The sequence below is a fragment of the Actinia tenebrosa genome, unplaced genomic scaffold, assembly GCF_029948245.1.
Source record: "Actinia tenebrosa isolate PJP-AT-01 unplaced genomic scaffold, QUT_ActTen_1.0 PGA_scaffold0__85_contigs__length_37466705, whole genome shotgun sequence".
Lineage (NCBI taxonomy): Eukaryota > Metazoa > Cnidaria > Anthozoa > Actiniaria > Actiniidae > Actinia > Actinia tenebrosa.
In genome coordinates this window covers 13,649,683-13,672,892 of record NW_028292569.1, presented here as the reverse complement: position 1 = coordinate 13,672,892, position 23,210 = coordinate 13,649,683, and the positions used below count along the sequence as shown (strand labels likewise).

Genomic DNA, 23,210 nt, shown 5'->3' with positions numbered 1-23,210 from the left:
TTAGAAACGTTTTAGGGGTAATTTGGAGGTCTGGAACCTAGACATACGTCATGCAATATTTGGTATATAGTTTCACCCCCAGACATCCGGCTCTCTCCCAATAAAGACCTGCAGAACACGTAGAGGTTGTGCCAAAACTTATAAACAGGTCTAGTGTTGAAAAAGGAGGTTTCTGGATAGTACTGAGTTTGTTACCGAACCGAAATCAGGCTTGGAGATATAACACTGTTTAAGGTAGGTCTTTCATTACTGCGACTTTTGCTCTTAGGTTTAGTCTCTTTCGTATTGCCGGACTATCATACTTTTTTTAAAGATTTTATATCTTAGATTATCAGTGGGTGTAACTAAAGTTTGATCCTTTTGCACTGCTAAATCATGAGCAATTTTCAAATCTTTCTATTTCGCGTTCTAGCAGAGTCGATTACCTTCTAAGACTCTGTAGAGTTTTTCTCGAGTGATACTTCGAAATCTTGATATCAAAATCTAGCAATGACCTAACTTTAATATATTAGACCGAAGGCTGAAGATTCGATAAAATCAAATCGAAAAATATATACTGTATGTGCGTTTATCATATCTACACCCGCATGATTCAAGCGAAGTCCTGTTGAACAGCCAACAGATCAAATTATGGTTCATGCAGTCAACCACTACCTTATGCATGCTCTTCTACCAAAAGTAAACAACGGTAAACCTGTTGATCGAAGAGCCATGGTATCTTTGGACAGAAATTTGTTACTGGACTAGTAAAATAACCTTTCGGGGTCCTCATTTTCTTTCCAAGTTGATCAGTTTGTTTTCAATGGATTGTTTCGGGAATTGGCCATATGATTGTAAAATATATAATAAATCGTCTGAACTAGTATTTTTAAACAATTTAGCCGAAACATTTGTATTTCCAGACATGTTTTGAAAAAAAAACAATACGCGAGCTGACATGATAATTGAAACAGGAACTCAGTGCAATTAATTATATCTTTTGTCATAAACAGGGTCTACAATTTTGAGTTTTTTTGTCATAAACAGGGTACCCCCCCGGGTATGATCCACACACGATATTTTAGGGCTCATGCAGTTGTTATGAAAGTGTGCTTTAAAAGTGTAATAATAATAATAATAATAATAATATGTTTTTATTAGTCAAAAGCCGGGTAAAAATACATATCTTATGATACGATAAATATATAAATAAACTAACGTAAATTAATGAAAAACGCGCAATTACATCAGTGGGTACTACTTGAAAAGTGTTCATTACTGCAATAAATCATGTTTAAAAATCAGCGTATTTACAAATGAATTTTGAAAGCTAGCGGTGCGAACTCTTGGCCTAACTACAGAAGGGAGTCTCAAATATTATAAGACGTTATTTACGCTTAGGTAAGTAATTGTGTAAAGGGTGGTTGCTTGAGGAAGTTGCTTTCTTAAAGTAACACCCGCTTAATAAGGACACCTCTTTTAAGGACAGGTTTCAAAGTCCCGACGAAAGTTCCATACATTATTTTCTGTTAAATTATTCTGTTATATTTATCTTTATTCATTTATTTAATACGGATTATGTTGTCAGTTTTTGCGTTGAAACGGACCACACACTCAAAAGGAGACAGCATGGTCTAGTGGTCATAGCGTCGGTCTCGCAATCCGGTATACATATATCTACCTGATATTCCCACTGATGAGAATGATTTATCTTTAATCAGATCTTAGTTTCGCTTCGATAACCTCCTTGAACTGAATAAATATATGAAATGCTCATTCGCTTCGGATTTAATTAATTCAGAGAGGTCGTCTGGGATCCGTCGTCTGGGATTTTATGAGTCCGGTGAGTCAATGAGTCGTGAGTCGTGAGTCTGTGGGTCATGAGTCGAATAAAATTAATTATAATATCTCTCGTGAAAGTTATCAAAAATGGTACCGGTATTGAAGTTATAGCGGACATGGACTGCTTCCCCTTATGTATTAAAAATTCACAGAAAGTTGGGGGGCTGAAGCTCCCCCAGCCCCCCCGGTTCCGCCGTCCCTGTTGTTCAAAGCTGGATTAGCGCTAATCCAGGATTAATTAACTCTATAGGTCTTATCAAGAGTTAACCCAGGATTAGCACTAATCGGTCTTTGAACAACTGGGCCCAGAACACTAACACAGTAAACCAAAAACATCAGATGAAAGTAATCCAGCGAAAATTTTAATATTAGATTCTCTGCTGATTTGCTGCATGTATTGTTGAAACTTACCCTAGAACTTTTTTCAAAACACCAACCGAACTTTAGTCTCCCTCCAAGGGCGGATCCAGGGGGAGGGTCGGGGGGTTCGCGACCCCCCTGTCATTCCTGAGGTCAAATGGGCTTCCTGTGGTAAAAATGCGACTGGGATTCCCTTACCCACAAAATTTACCCCTGAGACCCCCCTTCAAAAAACCCTGGATCCGTCCTTGCCCTCGCATCCGTTTTTAGTGCCAGAAACGGATGCGAGGGTGACTAACCGAACTTAGACTTTTCGAACTTTCGAATTTTCGAACCATTCACTGGACTTGTACTCCAACTCGACTCTAATGTTGTTCAAATTTGAACCGATAATCGATATTTTATGCACCGAAAATTGAACTACGGTATCTCTACCACTAACAGACTTCAGTACCAAACTCAATAGGTTTTGATATAGGACCTGTTTTTATTAGAACATCTCACTGCAACTAGCTGCACGAATACTCGCCGATTTGTTTATTCGCTCCAGTCTATCCGCGCAATCTCTCAATTTCAATCTCTATTGTGAACTTGACATGATACTGCGGTAAATTTAATATCTGCAGAAAAACTTTTGAGCTTTGTTAGAAACATTTTGCTCAGTACAATTTAGGGGTGATTTGGAGGTCTGGAACCTAGGTAAATGTCATGCAATATTTGGTATATGGTTTCCCTGCTAGCAGAGCGGCACCAAAACAAAAAGAAAATAGGCCTGCCAGCAGGAAACCGCCAGGCCTCTCCACGCCCATTAAAAAACCCTGCAGGACATGTAGAAGGTCAGTAAGTGAGGTTGTGCCAAAAACGTATAAACAAGTCTAGTGCTGTATAGAAGTTTGTTAGTACCGAACCGAAATCAGGATTGTTTAAGGTGGGTCTTTCATCATTCGAAGCGTATTTTCGACTTTTGCTCTTATATTTTCTCTTTCGTGTTGCCGAACTTTCATAATTTTTTTAAAGATCTTATCTTAGATTATGTTAGTGTAGCTAAAGTTTGATCCTTTTGCACTACTAAATCATGAGCAATTTTCAAATCTTTCTATTAATCGTTCTTGCAGAGTCGATTATGTAACGCTCTATCGAGTTTTTCTCGAGTGAAAATTTCGAAATCTTGATAGTAAATTTGGCCATATCCTAACTTTAATATATCCGACGAGAGGCTGTTTGAAGAGAGAAGAGAAGAGAAATTTACTGTATGCGCGTTTATCATATCTACGCCAGCATTATTCTGCCAATCCGCTATTCAACTGAATCAAGCGAAGCCCTGTTGAACAGCCAACAGATCAAATTATGGTTCATGCAGTCAATCACTACCTCATGCTCTTCCGGCATGGTATCTTAAGACAGAAATTTGTTACTGGACTAGTAAGTTAACCTTTCCGGGGCCTCATTTTCTGTCCAAGTTGATCAGTTTGTTTTCAATGGATTGTTTCAGTATTTCTTTTGAAACTCCAGCTCTCCAGGTGATTCACCAAAAACAAGCCGACTCATGCAGTTGTTATGAAAGTGTGCTTTCTCCATGAATTTTCTAGAATGTTTTGAATATATATATTTAAAGATTATTGAAGTTAAACTATTAGGTCGTATTCGTCTTCCCTTTTGATTCTCCGAGAATAGAAGTAGGAAAGAAGGAAGAGGTAAAAGAGAAGATCTGCTCAACCAACACAAAGAACAACTATGTATCTTTTTGTGTATATGTGCGTGTTTTGGGTGGTATATATATATATATATGCGTATATATCTTACGTCATTTCAAATAGCTTTTAGGGTGAAATTTCTAAGCAAGGTATACAGTCGTAAAAAACATTGAGAAAATATGAAATAAATATTATTATTTTACCATGCAGAACTCGTTTCACATACAGCAGTGGTGTTAATACATGCTCATATAGTGTAGTTTTATTTAAAATGTCTGAAATGCAAAAGTAAAACAAGAAAAATAAGAGAGTAAACTGAAGTAGAAAACGCGATAGATCAGATTTTTTTTCGAAAACGTCATAATTTCATTGGAAGAGTCAAAGTAGCTGACGATCGATCTACTGATGTCTAGACCTCAAGCTGTTTGTTCTAGTCGATAGTTTCGATCGTTATCTCTCACTATATTTGCATGTGCTTCAGTGTTTCGTGAAGTGTAGGACGAAGTGGGAAATATTACGCTCTAGAGCTAAACGTTTGTAAAGTAAAGTTCTCATATTCATTAATAATTCATGAGTAAACCAGCCAATCAATGGGCTATTTTTGGGTCACATGATGTTACTTGAAACCTAATAAAGTCTTGTGAAAGAAATGCATTCAGTCTGTAGTAACTGGAACAAAATTAATTCGTCCTATAGGACTGAACTAATTTTGTTCCAGCTACTCCAAGTCGAATAATTAATAAGCATGAGAAGTCATTTCAAAGCCTTCAATGTCGGACTGGACAGGATTTCAAGTCCGCGCAATTAACAATTGCTTACTATTGAAATCCCCTCCTGTCTACATTGTCGGCTTTGACACATTACTTCAAGTACTGTTAAGTGGTAATGGAGGCTAATTGGTGTCATTTTACATCCCAATTGCATAGAAATATTCCAAACTCAAACCTCAACATGTTTATAATATATAGAATTATATGAAAAATCATAAAATCTCCATTAAGTTGAAAAAAGGGGAAGAATTTTTGAAATTGATGTAAGTAATTGGAAATCGCAAAAAGCGCTTATTTTTGAGTTATAATCGCCGCGTTTTAATCAATCAGTCTAATAATTTTATCAATGAATCTAGACACAAAAATAAAACTTTTCATCAAGTACACCTCAGAATATTTGATAGTAAGAAAGTTATGAGCGATTTACAAAGTTGAAATCTTATGCGAATTAAATGTCACGCTTGTCAAATTGAAACAAAACGACTTACCACGTTGTACTCTGGTGAAATCTTTCTAAGTTATGTCTAATTTAAGCTTGCAAACTTTCACAGACATTGGTTAAAACCCTTTGACACAATTGCGAATTTACTAGAAGCATACGTTTTTACTGGGATACCTGTGAATCACAGTCGTAAAATGCCTTTGTTTTTTTTCATTTGTATCTTTTTCTCCTCGACAAAATGACAAAGTTGCGCAATAGTTACCCAGGGGTCTTCAGGAACTTACCCAAGAGACCTTTGTGGGTATCTGCTATAGGGTTCCCGTCTATAGTACAATCGATTATCATGTACCAGATGTCAATCAATGTCACTATGTTGTCAAGTGATTATGAGAGGGCGAAGTTAGCATATCACGTGGCACAGGTTTATGTCTACGCATGCTCTATTTTGTTGACCGCCGTAATTCAAGACAGCCGAACTAGAAATATTAATTTATCAATTTCGTAAACAAGGATTTCAAGCCGAGAAGATAGCGATGATTTCGAAGCGATTATTTCTAAGAATTTTCAATAAACTTCATGGGCAAAAGTGTTTTTTGGTTAACTATTCATGATTCATCTACTCGAACAGTATTTTCTGCACGAACAAGCGAAGGTCCACGAGGAGAACAGGGTTTCAAGAGACAGAATTACGATAAGCGATAGTATAAACAAACTCATTCACTCGTTATTCTCTTGAACTTGACAATAGTCTTATAGCCTATATTTATGTATTTATATTAACTGTTTTGGCTTCAAAGTCTACTCACAAAGGACAATGGGGTACATAGCAATATTTATTTTAAGATTCTATTTGATGAAGCAAAATAAATAATTTGCTACGCACATTCCAGCCGTTCGAAGCGTTTTGATCTCCTTTAATTTTTCTTCAGAAAAATGTCGATTCATTAAAAAATATCGATAAATTATCAAATGTAAGTCAATTATGAAAGAGGTTTTGAGCAAATATTAGCCTGTATTTACGTTTAAAATAAAGCATTTTGATTTTAAAGCGAGCCGTGCGAATGTGCATGCTTTTGAAACGTGGTTGAATTACGAAGCTTATTACGTATGCCAAAATCCGGATCTCGGAACTGGAATTGGAGTTCCAGATTGAGTTTCATGAGTATGGCATATACGCTCTGCCTACAAACGGCTTTTAACACTGTCGTTCGAAATTTTACAACTCATTTTTACTCCTCCTTTGGATTCTTAGAGACTCTGATACTAGTAAACCGTCCCACCCAGGGTTTGGTTTATCATTCTTCGAGACGTCACGAAATACTTTATCAGTATATTTGGAAACTCAACCAACTAAATACTCCATTCATGTTGAAACCAGGTGCTCCAGGTATCCCAGTCTACCCTGTCAACAGGAACTTGTTGGCTAAAGACTAGAGAAAAAACGTCACATATGGCGCCAAAATCCCTTTGCGACTCCATGCCGCGTAGTTGCGTTACTCTTTTTTTTTTCCATATGAAGAGCCCCAGGGGCTCTCTAAGGGTTCATCGGATAAACCCAGAATATTGGGGGAAAACATTTTTAACAATAGATATAACCCATTCAGATACCTAGAGAGAAGTTTGGAAAGTCGAACTTCTAAAAATAGATACGACCTATTATCCAACTGCCAGGAGAAAGGGGGGTAATCTTGAAGATGGCTTAAGTAGAGGGCTATACTAAAAATAGACATGAGCTATCCAGATATTCGGGCAAGAAGTCAGAGCATCCGGCCGAATCCGGAGCGGCTCCGGATCCAGGTGGCGTATGACACCCATAACTATTTTTGATAGAAGATAAAACATCAAGTCCATGATAGTATAGTGGACCAACACCTCACTTTAGAATACGTCACCGTCATTTAGAGCCCGGGGTAGGGGAGAGAACCTTGCTCCACTTGCTCCGGAGTGCTCCAGGTGGAGCATCTTGCTACGCTGGCTCCGGAGTGCTCCGGGAGGAGTACATTGCTCCGCCTGCCAGAACTGTCATTTCATATCTACTTAAATAAGGCAAAAACTACCATATACGGCTGCTGTTTTCCCCGAGAAACCAATCATAAGAGGCAAATGAACACAACAGACAACTTGACGTAGCAACGACACTTTATGGACAGATCCCGCAAAGGAACTTGGTGGTATCTGGTAACAAACACGATGAAAACACGGCCAGGCGGAAAATATCTCAAATTTAAGAATGTTTTATAACAAAAATGGATTTTATTTGGTATTGGAAAATAATTGTATTAAAAAAATTGTATTTTGAAAGCAATGAGTTTAGCCTGCGTGCAGCCGAATTAACTAACTATTAATACGAGAGAAAAGTCCGGCTGCACGCAGACCACGCAGGCTACAATGAGTTTTACTGCGCTAAGGGGAATATGAATCACTAATTTGACCCCTGACCCAGTGAAAGACTTGAAATCCGTCAATCATAAAGAAAACCTTTACTTGCTTATATTTTAATAATCCAAAAGAAAGAAAACAATGTAGGATGGTTTATTGTAGCATTCGGTTTGTCTTTTAGAAGAGTGTTTTGTTAGAGACTAATAACATTTACTATTATCATATGACCCATATCTGCCTGGGCGCGCGCTCTCAGAAAAACCTTCGGGAAAATGGCGTGAGCAGGGCCGTACGTCTTTGAGCGAGCAGGGCCGTACGAAGCCATACGGCCCTGCTCGAATCCGCGCGCTTTCTTTTTTTCAATTATTTTTCTTTTCGTGAGGGTCATATGATAAAATGCTTATTGGCCGAGTTAGGTCGGGCCGTACGGGAAAATATTTGGCTCTCGGTCATTTGTACGGCATCACCTCGATCCAAATATTTTCCCGTACGGCCCTTCCCCCACTCAGTCAATAAGTACATAGTACCCCTTCTGGTTAGTCTCTTTAGGGATCCCTCTTCAGCAGCCTTTTTTTACGTATACTGGGTTGCCTTTGGAAGCCCAGTCGTTGAATGACTTTGGTTTTTTTCCCCTGCTCGACAAAATGGCAAAGTTGCGCAAGATCACCCATATATGGATTTGATTGACGTGTTCATAGATTCATGGCTCATACGCTGGCTCAGCAGCTGAAGCTGTGACTCCGCCGGGCTCTCCTCATTTAGAAGTAATATAAATGAGCGGTAAAAGAAGATTTCTAAAGATCCGCATTTTTTGTCATTCAGAGCCTGAGCTAGCTTCGAAAATAACCATTAGCCTAAAGGAAACTATGAGGCTTTCAGTCTTTTTAATTAATACGATATATACATGAAATTGTCGTTAAATACTACGCGGTAATGAAGCTCATAACATTGGCCGTAAATGATTTTCTTTTACGTACAAATTTTACGGTTTTCTTTTACGTACAAATGTAAATCTTAGAAATATTAGCTTTATAATGTCTAGAATTGACACAGAGCGTTTTAAGACCAGCTTTATAAATACATTAGTTTTGAAATATTTGTAATTAGTTAAAAATTTTCTTTTTCATTCATATCGCCTGTAAGTTCTATATATTTTATTGTAAAAATTGATATGTATTTTATCGATTTAATAAAGACACTCAAGAGAATATTAAGTAATATTCTCTTGAGACATCATGATGATGATGATGATGATGATGATGATGATGATGAAAGACGCTTCACTGAGTTTCGAATCGTTTTATTGACCGAGTCTTCATCCACTTTAATGGTTTGGATATTAAAAACACTTTAAGTGTACATAACAAGGATAAAAAGGTATTTTTAACTTTTATTTGATTCAGACGAGCTGAAACTAATAGGTCGGGAATTACAAACCCGGTCCAAACAAGCCAATCGGTTTGAATACATTTCTAAACGAATTTATGTCGCTTATTTTAATAAAGATTTTTATTTCGTCGGACACGAAGGAGTCTTAGTATGGTCAAGAATACTGAATATCCGCATCTGTATTTATACAGTACTATAATTAAGGGGTAGCACACCGCATTACGAGCTAGTGTGTTACATTCTAATTGTATGTAGTTTACGAACAATTCTATAATTCCTTTCAAATATTACTCAGTACATAATACTCAAAAGGAAGCAAGAACGTTCTCCCAATGCTAAGATTAAAGAACTTTCGGAACGCCCAAAAGTGGACAATATTGGGAAAACATTTAAACTAGCTTAAGGATGGTGCCTACTAATTGAGAATCAATTATTTTTTAAATGACTATGTGAATTGTTTTTACCTATCAAAGGGTTGTTAAATTCTGGTTAAAAAAATAGGGGTCACCATGCATTTAAGAGAAATAATATAGCTTAAAAATCGTTAAAAAGTGATGACGTCACTATTTTACTAACACGAAAAAAAAACCTTTTTTGGAAAATATTTTGATAAATTTCCATTTTAAATCGTCCTATATGACTGACACACTGTTTATTGACTAAAATATACCCCTGCTATCATGACTATAATAGCTCGCTATAAAATATATAAATTTTTAGCTTCGTGCTCCCTATTTTTCGATCATTAGACACATAGAGATTGTGTCCATATTCTTTTAAAAACCAATTATTTTTCATAATTTTCATTTCACAAGGGTAATTTGGCATTTACTTTATTTTAAACAAAGAAAAAATAGGAGTATCCAGGCGCTTTTAAGAGATACGAATTTTTAAAGAATATTACTAGGGTTAAATCTTATGCCGAATGCGTGACAAGCGTTACACAGCATACAAAACGGCGTGACAAACTCTGTTTTCGGCGCGTTTGCACATCAAGCTAAACATGCTGCATCCCCGCCACGCAAAAGAAAAACACAGAGAAAAACTCGACATTTTCAAGCTTTAAAGTTCCAGGAAGAATATTGGGTTTGAAGTAAAGTTATTATTGACTTTTTACTTCACAGCAGAAAAGAATTTCTGAAACATTTGGTACGTAAGAAGATGATTTTTTAGATTGAGAAGTCCAAAGTAGAGTGCACGCACTAAAACCGTGAACATTAAATAGTACTAATTAGTACTATTTCATGCAGAATCCTTTGTTTTCTATTGTTTAGTTATCACTATTTAGTGCTAAAAATTAGTATTTGTTTCACGGATTTAGTGTGAGCACTCTAATAGACTTTCATGATTAAAGTGTTTAGCTACCAAGAAAAGATTTTCAGAACTATAATTACACAAATATATTTAAGCAATAGAAAACTTCTTCCGTGTTTACATAGCCTGATAGCAACACGAGGGGAGGTTGGGAGAATTCGAGACAGTTATGCAAACCCGAGTCGTAGTCGTTATCTCTTTAACAAGCCTGGGTTACTTAAAATCGTTTTATTCTTTAACTCAGTTTATCGAAAATACTACCAAAACAGGTAGTGACAATCGCACCCTAAAAAGGAAGTGGCCAATGACGATTAAGATAAACGTATCTGATTATATTACAAATATGTAGATAACGACTAGTTTTGGCACTAGTTTGGACTGCGTCGGTGTTTTTTGGTTGAAACAAATGTGTCGTAGTAGATAATTTTATCACCGTAAATACGAAAGATAATAGACTGACGTTTCGGACGTTAGTCCTTCGTCGGAGTCAATGGCCCATCGACTCCGACGAAGGACTAACGTCCGAAACGTCAGTCTATTATCTTTCGTATTTACGGTGATAAAATTATCTACTACGACACATTTGTATCTGATTACATTCCTGAGCCCAGAGCGGCAATTTAACTTTGATGTTAAGATTCAAATTTGACCGTTACTTACAGCAAGCTCAAAGTTCAAAGCTAATTAACCGCCTCGGGCTGAGGAATGTAACCAGATACGTTTACTACCGAAGCAGGTAGAGTGACAATCGCGCCCGAAAAAAAGCAGTCGCCAATGACGATTAAGATAAACGTATCTGGTTACATTCCTCAGCCCGGGGCGGTTAATTAGCTTTGAGCTTTGAGCCTGCGGTCAGTAACAGTCAAATTTGAATCTTAACATCAAAGTTAAATTGCCGCTCTGGGCCGGGTTGTTCAAAGCTGGATTAGCGCTGATCCAGGATTAACCCAGGATAAGTACTAATCGGGCTTTGAACAACTGGGCCCAGGGCTCAGGAATGTAATCAGATACGTTTATCTTAATCGTCATTGGCGACTGCTTTTTTTCGGGCGCGATTGTCACTCTACCTGTTTTGGTAGTAAACACTTTGTTTCGTGCAATTCCAGTAATAAATTTTGAAATTCCTCGAATGTAGATGCGCAGTACGTGTGTGCGTGGACAATAGTAGGCACCGTCCTTAAGGAGGCTGGAAAGTGTTTTGTGCCTTCAAATACACTTACAATTATGAACTAAAAAAATTAATATGGCTATAATACGACAGTAAGTAAACCCGGAAAGCCAAAGACTATAAACCAAAGATCACAATGAGCATGAAAAAATGACGTAGACGTTGCTATGACAACATCAGAGCCCTTGGTGTGCCATCAAAAATGTTTATATAAAAAATCATAACTCAGGAACCAAATGGTGATTTTTTTTTAAACCGGAATATTTAAACTTTGTATCGTAATCTTCTTTTTGACAAGAAAAGAAAAAAATCTGTAAGAGAAAATTCGTAAAAATCAATAAAATTTGTTTGGAATAGTTCCCTCTTATAGAATTTTTAAAATTTTTCCTTAAGTTTTCGAAAACATAAACTAAAGAGCCATATGCAAAATTTGAAGGAATTTCACCACAGAGTTTTTGATTTTTTTCATTTTGAATATTAAAATTTATAGAGCGCGCGCGCTCAAGAAATACCGTTTCGAGCCTCCTTAATTACGACACCGGAAATAAGGCAAAGTTAAACTACCTAGCAAGATGGTTTAAGTTGTCCTACCAAATAAATGGGCAAATCACAGTGTCATTCTTGAAACTGAGGTGGGCGTCGGATTAAAACACCTCCAGGAATTTTACGCAAGTTAACATTTGTAGTGAAAACAAAGCCATGATGCATGGAACATTGTGTAAACATCACATGGTCGACGCGCCCGACACGGTTTATAGTATTATATTTACAGACTTCAAAGCATACACGTATTTTGAAACAATGTATTGTCGCTCATATTGCAGGGTAAAAATGAATGATAATCGAGCTCCAGCATCGATAAGTGAACGATTAAGTCTGGCACTGGTGTATGTCATTACATTTTCTGGGACCACATACGTCTTGTCAGGTGTACTCTTCATACTCGCTTTGCTATGTCCTCTATTCTGGCCCTTCCTTTTGTTTTACCCGGTTTGGCTGTGGTACGACTGGGACACCCCTTCTAAAGGAGGAAGACCATTCAAATACTGTTTTGTTAGAAGATGGAGAATATTTAACATTATACGAGACTACTTCCCAATCACTCTGGTCAAAACGACCGAGCTCGACCCGAACAAGAACTACATTCTTGGCTACCATCCACACGGTATGCTCCCTGATGGAGCACTCGTTTGTTTTGGTTCAGAAGCTGCTGGTTTTGGGCGACTATTTCCGGGAATCAAGCCTCGTTTGGCAATGATTTCATGTAAGTGTAATATGGTTAGCTTATGTGAACGAGGCAAAACTCCGATGAGGAGCTTTATACGACTTAGGATTTTGGTTCCCCGCTGTGTTGGGACAAATTGTTGCCAAAGTTAACAACTGAAACTCTGACTGATGATTGCGTGACGTCATAGACAAGAAGGAAAATCCTGAGTTGTTTAAAGAACAAATGAAAATAGAAAAATATATATATAGTGTTACGGCCTCGTTCTATTTTCTATTAGTCAAATCCAACCAGTGGTCATCATCAATGCTGCATTCTGATTGGATGAGCTACTATTAGGCTAAAAGTTAAAGCCTACTATTATTGAAAGCTTTAAATATCGAAACATAAAATCAGTTAACTTTAATTAAAAACTTGTTTGCTCAGTCCTCTGTGTAGGAATGAGGCCTTGTCCATTATACCAAGATTTTCCTTTCATTTTCTTTCAGTCTTCAGGAAATACCCCATATTTCGTGAGCTCGTGATGGCGACTGGGATCATCAGCGTGTCACGTGACAGCCTGGAGTACGTGCTAGATCAGAAAGACAAAGGATACGCTGTAGTGGATGTGATAGGAGGAACGAGAGAAGTGCTGAACACCAGTCCCTCCTCGTACCATCTGGTGCTGAACAGACGGAAAGGATTTGCTAAACTTGCACTGGAAACAGGGTATGGCGAAAAAAAACTTTATCTTGGTTCTCCCAACTTAACTCACCCTCTCCGGATCTTTTCTTTTACATAGAAGCTTTGCACCAAAACTTGATGGCAGCAGCCACGACAGGAGGCACAACAATAGAGTCTTTTCCACCTGGCAAACTAAATTCTTTCTCATGTAAATCAGATCAGACCTGATTAAATCGTTCCTGCCTCATGGCTGCCATTACATGATGGTGCTCTGTTTAATAAGTCTCTGTTTAATAATTTTGCCGAAATCATAAATTTCAGTTAAATCTTTCCCAGAAAGTACTATTCATGGCTAAAATAACGTTAAATTTTGTCTTCACGTAGATCGTCTCTCGTCCCTGTATTCGCGTTTGGTCAGAACGACATGTTTCACCAACCTCGCTCTTCCTTGCCTTCGAGATTAGGAGAAATTTTTACACTATGGCTTAGGGTGATGCTTAAGTTTACAACGCTGATTATTCATGATGTCAGTACCTTTGGTATCATACCAAGAAGAGCGCCAATCACTGTCATTGGCAAGTATCTCGAACCCTAAAACAACCCCTGGGCTGATCTAAGTCAGGGCATGGTCAACTCACAGATCAAACCCTGAAACAACCTCTGGGCTGATCTAAGTCAGGGCATGGCTAACTCAGATCAAACCCTGAAACAACCTCTGGGCTGATCTAAGTCAGGGCATGGCTAACTCACAGATTGAACCCTGAAACTGAACCTCTGGGTCGATTTAAGTCAGGGTTGAGTTTTGATGGAGAGCAAATCCTGAAAACCCGGAGAAAATTAAAACCCTCGAATCCTTGTTGAATCAAGGAAGAGAACTAAAAAACTATACTTACATTTCATGCCGAGTCCCGGAATCGATCCCGACATCCCAAGGGTTGAGGGACGAGTGCACTAGATTCCCAAACACATCGACTACGTATACTGTCTACAACTCTGTCTCATGTTATCTAATTAATCTTTCTTGTCCTTTACCAGTTGGAGCGCCAATTGAAGTCGAAAAAGTAGCTTTCCCAACTTATGATGAGATAGACGAACTTCACTCCGCGTATGTCGATGAGTTGAAGGAGTTGTTTGACAAACACAAAGTGCAGTATGGCGTTCACAAAGACACTCAATTAATTCTGGATGAAGACTGAATCGTGTTGCGCTGTAGAGTAATCTGGCTACGTAATCTGGGACACCGATGTAGCAATAGATCTCTTCGGCTTGGTCGTTTAATAGTTTCCCATTTTAGACCACGTGTCGTTCCCAAGAGTATAATTTCTTTATTTCGCGGATCGATGCGCATGCCCAAGGATGTGGCAACTTTTTGCAAAAGTAGTAAATGGTCAGTGATTTATAGAATAAAGAAAAGTAACAAAGAATAAAGAATAAATAAAGAATAAATGTGGGCAAGGAAAAATTTAATTCTTTATGAAAAAACCTTTTACCAGTTCGGTGTAAGAATACACGTAAAAAAAAAGCAATGTCTTTTAGCACGACGACCATAAAACAAACAGTAACATTTTGCAAAAGCCCCACAAACAGCACGTGTACGAATGCAATGACTAAAATAAACAACTTTCTCGTATCGAGATCTACATTTCTTTATTGATAATGACTCGTTATTATCGCGTAGAAAAACAGATAATTGGGCGGCTTTCTCAAATAAATCACACTCACCGAAGCTATTCATGGTAGCTTGTGTTGAAGTCAACATAACATAGAAATAAGCCCACGAGAGAGTCGCGTGAACACAACATAATATCATAACATGAACCAAGAGGAATTAAGGATTTTAAATTATGCTAATTTACCCTGATTGGACCGTTGGTTGTCAGGTGATCCTGTCAATCACAAGTATTGATCATTCCGACACAACACTACTTCAACCTGATTGGACTGTTCGTTGTCATGGTATCGAGCAATGAGCCACGGGTACTATTGCGCAACTTGTCGAATACAGGGGAAAAAAACAAACGCATTTAAAGACTGGGACATCACAGGTATCCCAGTAATTAATCAAAACATAAGTAAAATTGACTCTCAAACATGCCTGATAAATTGGACTTCACCAAATGCCAAAACTTAGTGTCCATGCTTGAAACTTAAAGTGCCTATGACCCCTAAATTTTCGTATATTTATAATGCCTCCTATGACATCACACTCATTAGCATACTGGAAGTATAAACCTTGATATCTCCAAGATGCATCACTCAAATCATATACAAATATTTTACTATTTAATTTTTAACTTCATGTAGAATCAATGCTGAAAACATGGAGTTAGGGGTCATAGGCACTTTAATACTAATTTTTTCATATTGTGTTTGTTAATACAATATCCTGGTCTGACACAAGTATACTCTCGAACTTTTTCGTATACTTGGAGAAAACAAACATTTATTTTCTCACTCAAACTCTTCAAAATTCTTAGAAAACGTGCTGAAGTGCACGCATGCGCAAACGTTTTTCTCTAGTGTCTGCCCCGCCACAATGTCAAAATGAGGAGTAACGCAACACGCATAAAGCCTTTACTCGTAACTTTTAACGTAGGGAAAGACCTTAAGTTCATAACCTAAAAGTAATTACATATGTATCATTTCAGAGTGTAAATAGTATCTTAAATCACATGTAAAGAATGCTTGAAATTTGGAATGAATATCTGCAGGGCGAGGCAAGGGTAGCTCCACAAAAATACATTTGTTTTCGTGAGTCGGGTAAGGCCCCGTCCACACTATGCCGGATAATTTTTTTATTTATTCGGTTAGGCCTACCGTCCACACTAGTCCGGGCGAAAACGAATGTTTTCGAATACGGTCTCCAGAGTGGAGCGCAGGCTAGCCGCATTAGTGTGGACGGAGAACATTTCGTATCCGAAATTTCTCGAATACGATGACGTCATGATTGTCATGGGAACATGGCGGGAAGGCTAAAAATTCACAGCGGGTTCAATTTCAGCTTCGATGAAAAAATGCACAGATGTGCAAAGAAGCGTTTTTGCCGCCTCTGATCGGAATAGTGTGGACGCGAAACATTTTATCCATTTTCATGTGTGGACGGAAAACTTTTTTTTTCGGTTTCGGTGTGAAAGTTGCGGATTCAAATTTATCCGGCATAGTGTGGACGGGGCCTGAGTTTGGTAGATGTTTTAAGAGCAACATTTTACGATTGTCTTACTATTCTCACGAGGGAATACAAATTTAAATAAAAAAAGAATATTTGCGAAGCATTATGGTAGTGGGAGTCAAATGACGCCATCATGCAAACGTCCTATTATGGGTACTTGAAAGAAGTATTCATGATCGCGGACTTGCCGATACCAGTCTCGTGCCAAAACTATAAGGTTCAAATTTCGCGACCACTAATTATCATTTCCGAAAATCGAAGAAAAGAAAGCTAAGCATTACAGCTTCCGAATGCATAATTGGCAGCCTTTTTGATATACTGAGAAGCCGACGAGGCAGCATTATAGTCAGGTGAGTTTATTTTATCTACGGCTCAAATTCACGAGATTTTTTTGTGCAGTGAAATGAATAGCGCTTGAAGATGGGGTCTTAAGTCCTGTAATTTCAAAGAAATGGCTCAAAATCTAAATTGAAGATAAATTAATATTAGACTACCATATTTAAGTAGACCTTAAGTTCATTGTTTTATTTTGTGTCTATTTGAGTAGAGTGACCACAGTAAATCCGTGAAACACTAATTACTAAATAGTACAAAATAGTGCTACCTAAAAAAAGAAAGCGATGGAATTTGCATGAAATTGTGCTATTTAGTATTACTAAAGTTTCACGGATTTCACTCTATTACACTTTGACTAATGATTTTTATTTCACGGGTTAAATGTCCTAACTCTACTTGTCGTACAAAGTTAATAATATTAAGTAATTGCTATAGGTAATAAGACTACATGCTGTCCAATTTGGAAATAATTGGATGAAAAAAATTCCGACATGACAAAATTAGAAGAGTCTAATTTTGGCAGTCAGAGGAATTTTTTGAATTCAATTATTTCCGAATTGGACAGGCATGTAGTCTTATTGCAGATTAATTATATCATCCCAAACTATACTAGACTAAAGAAAGAATGAAGAAACAATGCGAATGTAAACAAAAAGAATTTGAAAATAATACAACAGCTGATTATATGGGATTATAGAGTGATGATACTTATTAATTCAGTATATTAAGATTTAACTCCATTGCTTTCTTTTGTTTTACTTTGCCTGTTAGTCGTGTATTATAAAATTTTGTGTTACAGGTCAAATATAACCACTCTAGTGAGATTTATCTCAATTTATTGCTTATTGTTTGTCAAAAATCACCCTTCTTCGCAGTGGCGAGCAACTAGAACCGGTGGCACGAAACTGGGCATCTAGTTGCTGTCGGAAAATTCAAAATTCATTACTTTACAATTAATTGATTTTACAATTACTTTTTTTAATAATTTGTTAGGATTTCAATAAGATTGTCTATATAGTATAACAGATAAATTTGATTTGTTGTGAAAAAACATAACATTATCAGAATAGTGGGGGCTAGTGTACAGAAAAAATAGTCGGCATTACAACTTGAAGTGGCACAATATTGGGCAACGCACTGTACAGCCGCTTACAGCTTCGCTTCACGGGCATATCCCTCTAGTGTGAACGGGGTACTAGAGTTACATCTCTGCATCCCTTCGATGTAGAGCCGAGTTCAATATTTAAAAATATAACTCGTCGTCGCTAATCACCACCCCAAGTACAGCCCGTACGTGGCGCAGCTCAAACGGGGTCGATATTTTTGGGAACAAACTTTTTAAACGCTTTTTAATTTCATCTTTCATGTTTTTTGGGGGGGATCTTAGCACAAGTAAAAGGGATGTTGATCCGAGCTCTAGAATTCGTAGCTAAATAAAAACAAGTGAAGTCATGTGTTAGACGAAATTACGTAATACCGAGATAATAGAGAGTTTTAGATTTACGTTCACGGCAAACGTGAAACGTCAGTTGACCAGTAAAAAATTCTTTTAAATTACTGAAAAAGAATCGCAAAAAAGTCCAAGTAGTAGAAAAACAAAAGAGTATTTGCGCTTGGTGAGAAGGTTTGTAAAAGGTAAAGTAAAATACCGGAAAACGATGAAAACGTGGTCACGTTTGCCGTTTGCGGGGAGAAAAAGTCAATCTAAAACTCTCTAATGTTAAAAACATCTGTCAGCGGGCCAGGAGCTAGATATCAAATCCTCGAGTATTGGCACCATATGATTCAATCGAGTCAACAGTCGAATAAGTGGAGCTCACTAACCCATGATAAAGGAACACCTTATCGACTGGCGGTCTGGTCTGTGTCTGACCTTTTTTCAAGATGTACATGTTTTACAAAGAAAAAAAAAAAAACAATTTCTACGGAAAAAAATGATACATTGAAGTACTTTTTTCCAAAGATTCAAGACGATAATTGCCTGGATGAAGAACGTATTGAAAGAACTTTTGGAGTCCGTCTGTCTTCGACTGGTTTATTCACTGGTATGGACAGGACTGACCTCATTATTTTCCATAACAATCATTGTTATAGCAGCATCTTATCCTCTATTCTGGCCTTTCCTTTTGTTTTACTCGATGTGGCTGTGGTACGACTGGGACACCCCTTCTAAAGGAGGAAGGCCATTCAAATACTGCTTTGTTAAAAGATGGAGAATATTTAACATCATACGAGACTACTTCCCAATCACTCTGGTCAAAACAACCGAGCTCGACTCGAACAAGAACTACATTCTTGGCTACCATCCACATGGTATGCTCCCTGATGGAGCACTCGTTTGTTTTGGTTCAGAAGCTGCTGGTTTTGGGCAACTATTTCCGGGATTAATGTCACGAGTCGCGATGCACTCAGGTACGTGTTATTCTGTATTATATTATTTGTAAAAAAAAGAAAAGAAAAGAAAAAAAAAAAAAAACAACCCAGAAAAACAAGTTTGGGGGGCGGGGGGAGAAATTGCGGCTAAAATGATCATGAAACAACAAAGTCTATTCATTATGACAGGAAATCTTTAACTCTCGTGACAGAAGCCTAGCCGCCAAATCCTCTAACAACACCACAGTATTTATACTGCGATACTCACACAGGGAACAACAAAGTCTATTCATTATGACAGGAAATCTTTAAATCTCTCGTTACAGAAGCCTAGCTGCTGAATCTTCTAACAGCACGATAATAGTCAATGTGCACGAGCACGAATCTCTAGCACAAAGCGTGATAGTAAATCGAGTACTTAACGGTTTTTCAGCTCCTCTAAAAATCCCTCTGACAATTTTTCCTTCGACATTTTCTATGAAACTGTAAGTATTTCAACAGAAGAAAATAAAAGAGTATTTTTTTCGCTATCCTTATTCTGATTTGTCTAGTACTCGGTTTCCCAACATGCTTTCTGCTAGAGATTCGTGCTCGTACACATTCCCTATTGAAACTGCGGTTCTTACCAATGGACCAAGAGGATAAAAAACGCAACGATTCGTCTTCCTCTCATTATTATCATTATTGTTGTTGTGTTTTTGGTGACCCCATAGAGCCTGATAAACAAACATTTACATTGTAAATATTCGTGTAAGATGAGACTACAGAACAACTTGCTTTTAACGTAAGGAAAGCATTCCGGTTAGCTCAGCTGGTAAGAGCGTCGGCCTGTTGTGCGGAAGGTCGTGGTTCAAGCCTCGGTCTTAAAATAACTGAGGAATTTTTTTTTCTTTGTAATTATATCTGCTGGTGACGACCATTTTCAATGGGTCTTTTACGTCCGCTTTATACAGAGGTAAGTACTTGATGCTGGTGACGACCATCTTCAGTTCCGGTGGTAAAAAAAAACTCGAGGGCCACAAGTACTAGTTTAATCAGTTAACAAAATTACTGTCACATGTCACCCTGATTAATTAAACAAAGTCTTCAAACACGGCTAGATTATGCAATAGAATTATTATGTAAGAGTATCGCATGTTAATGGAAGGTAATGGATTTCAATGGATCCCCAATCAAGAAATAATTAGACTCGAAAAATTCCTTTGACTGCCAACTTGGACTCGGCCTACGGCCTCATCGAATTTTGTCAGTCCTCGAAATTTTCCTCGTCCAATTATTTCTTAATTGGACAGCATGGAGTCCTATTACATATAGTTATTACTATTATTATTATCATTATTATCATTATTATTACCATCATTATTATCATCATTATTGTTATCTTATTTCCTCTAATTTGCACAATCAATTTTCATAGTATTTTCACCGACACTGATCGTTAGACGAGAACGTCCTTGGGTATTCGTTTCGACAATAAATGACCTTGTTCTCTCTATGAAATATCATTTTTCGAATTTATGCGTTGAAAAGAATCATATTACATGGCCGCTTTGAGATACGAATTTCATCTTCGAGTGTAATTGAGGTCATATCTAACGGGTGAGCGCAGGGAACGAGTAAGATATTCTCGACACGAGAAGATGAATCCATCGATCCATCCGTTTGGAAATTTGTTTGCCAATGTTAAGAAAAGGGCGGGAAAATTTGACAATTCCGACAGTTTGTACACGCGTCTACTGGAAGAACAGAAAAGAGCGGGAAAAATAGAAAAAAAACTCAATTTGAAGTGCTCGTTTTCCGGATTTCTCCTATGGGAATGACACATACTATTTGCTTTTCCAACTGGAATTTCCGGTTTTTCCGCGTAAATGGAAAGCACCCCGTATCTCTATTATCCTCTATACATCTTATTACTGGGATTTTTTACTAAATACTCTTCTAAATATTGTTTTATCTATCAGTATCGCTTTTTAGTATTTTTACGCAAGTGAATATAATAAATCCGGCGCGTTCATTGGTCACAATTTACGTCTTATGCTGCTATATATGTTTACCTACAGGGGAATATAACGCGCAGCGCACGCTCGTTTGTCCATGTGTGTTGCTTGCAGAGATAAATAAGATTTGTAAAAAAAACCTCTCTCTCCGTTATCTATTAAATTGACTTGTTTTAAGACCTTAAAAAGACTCGCGTCTCGGTAAATATTCCCCTGTATTCACTGAGCCTGAGGCCAATAATCGTTAATTAACCCCGGTCCTACTTTTCCCTTATAGTCTTTGGATGGTTTCCTGGATTTCGCGAGTTCGCAATGGCTGCTGGGATGATCAGCGTATCACGTGACAGCCTGGAATACGTGCTCACTAATGAAGGATCTGGACAGTGTGTAGTGACGCTGATCGGCGGTTCGTCAGAGGTTCTTTACACGAGCCCATCTTGGTATCAGCTGGTACTGAATCGGCGCAAGGGATTCGTCAAACTTGCTCTGAAAACTGGGTTCGTAGTCATGGAAACAAAAAAGCTGATTTATTTTTATTTTTCGTCCAATGGCAGGAGTGGTTTGCCAATCTGTTATGATTTTTACTTACTCAAGCTCGAGAAGCCTAAAAGAAATCCTGGTTCGATCGAAGCACGCAATAGAGCCCCAAAAAAACAATTCTACTCACATAAAATCGAACCTACGGCCACCGTTGTGATAGGCGGCGCGCGCATCATCGTCATAATCATCATCTTGCATTATCATCATCATCACCATCATGTATCGCTATCATAACCATCATCAGCATCATAATCATCATCACCATCATAATCATCATCACCATCATAATCATCATCACTATCATAATCATCATCACTATAGACCAAATTCAAAACTCGCACCGATGTGAGGCTTAAGTTGTGAACAAAGGAATCTGGCGTGATTCGTGACTTTTGAATCACGCCAGATTACTTTGAGTCACGCCAGATCCCTTTGTTCACAACTTAAGCCTCACATCGGTGCGAGTTTTGAATTTGGTCTATCATAAATCATCATCACCATCACAATCATTATCACCATCATAATCATCATCACCATCATCATCATCATCATCACTACCATAACCATCATTATCATTTACAGCCAGTTGTAGGTCTCAGCGCATTTGCATAACTATTGCTGCTAGCATCATAAATATCACCGACATCACCATTACCATCAATATCATGATTACCATCATCAGCATCGCCATCATCGTCACAGTTTTCACTACTAATGGTCCACAAATATCTTTTTCATTCAGATCATCTCTTGTCCCTGTATTTGCATTTGGTCAGAACGACATGTTCCACCAACCGCCATCTGCTTTACCTTCGAGATTGGAGAACAAAGTCAACCTATCGAAATGGGCTCAGGTTTTCATCAAATACAGCCTACTAGCTTTCCGTGACGTGGAGACATTTGGCGTGATGCCAAGAAGAAAGCCAATCACTGTTGTGGGTAAGGGAATTAATGACTTGTGTCATCATCACCATCATCATAATCATCATCATAATCATCATCACCATCATTATCATCATCCTCATCATCGCCATCATCATCACCATCATTATCATCATCATCATCATCACCATCATTATCACCATCATCATCACCATCATCATCATCATCACCATCACCACCACCACTAGTCATTCCTTACTTCATTGAACAACTGCCTGTATTATTTTATTATCAGTTGGAGCGCCAATAGACGTACAGAAACGTGATGATCCAACTCCAGAACAGATAAACTACCTTCATTCACTTTACGTCCAAGAACTCAAAGACTTGTTCGACAAACACAAAATGAAATACAACGACCCCAAAGATGTTCACTTGATTCTAGACGAGATGTGATATTTTTCCCGACTTGTGAAAAAAGTGTAAAATATTACGTATTTCCTACGATTTCATACGCGTCCATGATTAAATTGACCACTCATTTATTCTAACTTTGGAAACTGAATTTATGAGAAAAATAAGTATTTTATACGCGTAATAAAATAAAATTAGCAATACAATTAATTTGTAATAAAATAAGTATTTCATACACGTCCATGTTTAAATGACTACCCATTTATTTTCTTAT

The 23,210-nt window shown here is 37.7% G+C and overlaps 2 protein-coding genes across 4 annotated transcripts; both read left to right on the top strand.

Annotated features, from left to right (window-relative positions):
* Nucleotides 1–83: 83 nt before the first annotated feature.
* Nucleotides 84–14,855, top strand: LOC116303487 (2-acylglycerol O-acyltransferase 2-A). 3 transcript variants are annotated; one of them, XM_031713041.2, is made up of 6 exons: nucleotides 86–234; nucleotides 9,980–10,004; nucleotides 12,162–12,601; nucleotides 13,051–13,270; nucleotides 13,610–13,800; nucleotides 14,261–14,855. In XM_031713041.2, the coding sequence occupies exons 3-6, from the start codon at nucleotides 12,169–12,171 to the stop codon at nucleotides 14,419–14,421; spliced, it is 1,005 nt and encodes a 334-aa protein (XP_031568901.1). In that variant the 5' UTR covers nucleotides 86–234; nucleotides 9,980–10,004; nucleotides 12,162–12,168; the 3' UTR covers nucleotides 14,422–14,855. The 3 variants fall into 3 exon arrangements, with proteins under 3 accessions (XP_031568899.1, XP_031568901.1, XP_031568900.1); XM_031713039.2 differs by lacking the exon at nucleotides 9,980–10,004 and having other exon boundaries at nucleotides 84–234; XM_031713040.2 differs by lacking the exons at nucleotides 86–234; nucleotides 9,980–10,004 and adding an exon at nucleotides 2,955–3,109.
* Nucleotides 14,856–16,174: 1,319 nt separating this feature from the next.
* On the top strand, nucleotides 16,175–23,173 carry LOC116303488 (2-acylglycerol O-acyltransferase 2). Its single transcript, XM_031713042.2, has 5 exons — nucleotides 16,175–16,744; nucleotides 18,694–19,142; nucleotides 21,378–21,597; nucleotides 22,383–22,579; nucleotides 22,818–23,173. Exons 2-5 carry the CDS (start codon nucleotides 18,716–18,718, stop codon nucleotides 22,976–22,978), a joined length of 1,005 nt encoding a protein of 334 aa, XP_031568902.1. The 5' UTR covers nucleotides 16,175–16,744; nucleotides 18,694–18,715; the 3' UTR covers nucleotides 22,979–23,173.
* The last annotated feature ends 37 nt before the right edge of the window (nucleotides 23,174–23,210 follow it).

Coding starts and splice junctions, on each gene's coding strand:
- LOC116303487 (XM_031713039.2), top strand. CDS start 12,169: ATGAATGATAATCGAGCTCCAGCATCGATAAGTGAACGATTAAGTCTG. Junction 13,271..13,609: donor AAACTTGCACTGGAAACAGG/GTATGGCGAAAA, acceptor GTCTTCACGTAG/ATCGTCTCTCGTCCCTGTAT. Junction 13,801..14,260: donor AGCGCCAATCACTGTCATTG/GCAAGTATCTCG, acceptor GTCCTTTACCAG/TTGGAGCGCCAATTGAAGTC.
- LOC116303488 (XM_031713042.2), top strand. CDS start 18,716: ATGAAGAACGTATTGAAAGAACTTTTGGAGTCCGTCTGTCTTCGACTG. Junction 19,143..21,377: donor ACGAGTCGCGATGCACTCAG/GTACGTGTTATT, acceptor TTTCCCTTATAG/TCTTTGGATGGTTTCCTGGA. Junction 21,598..22,382: donor AAACTTGCTCTGAAAACTGG/GTTCGTAGTCAT, acceptor TTTTTCATTCAG/ATCATCTCTTGTCCCTGTAT.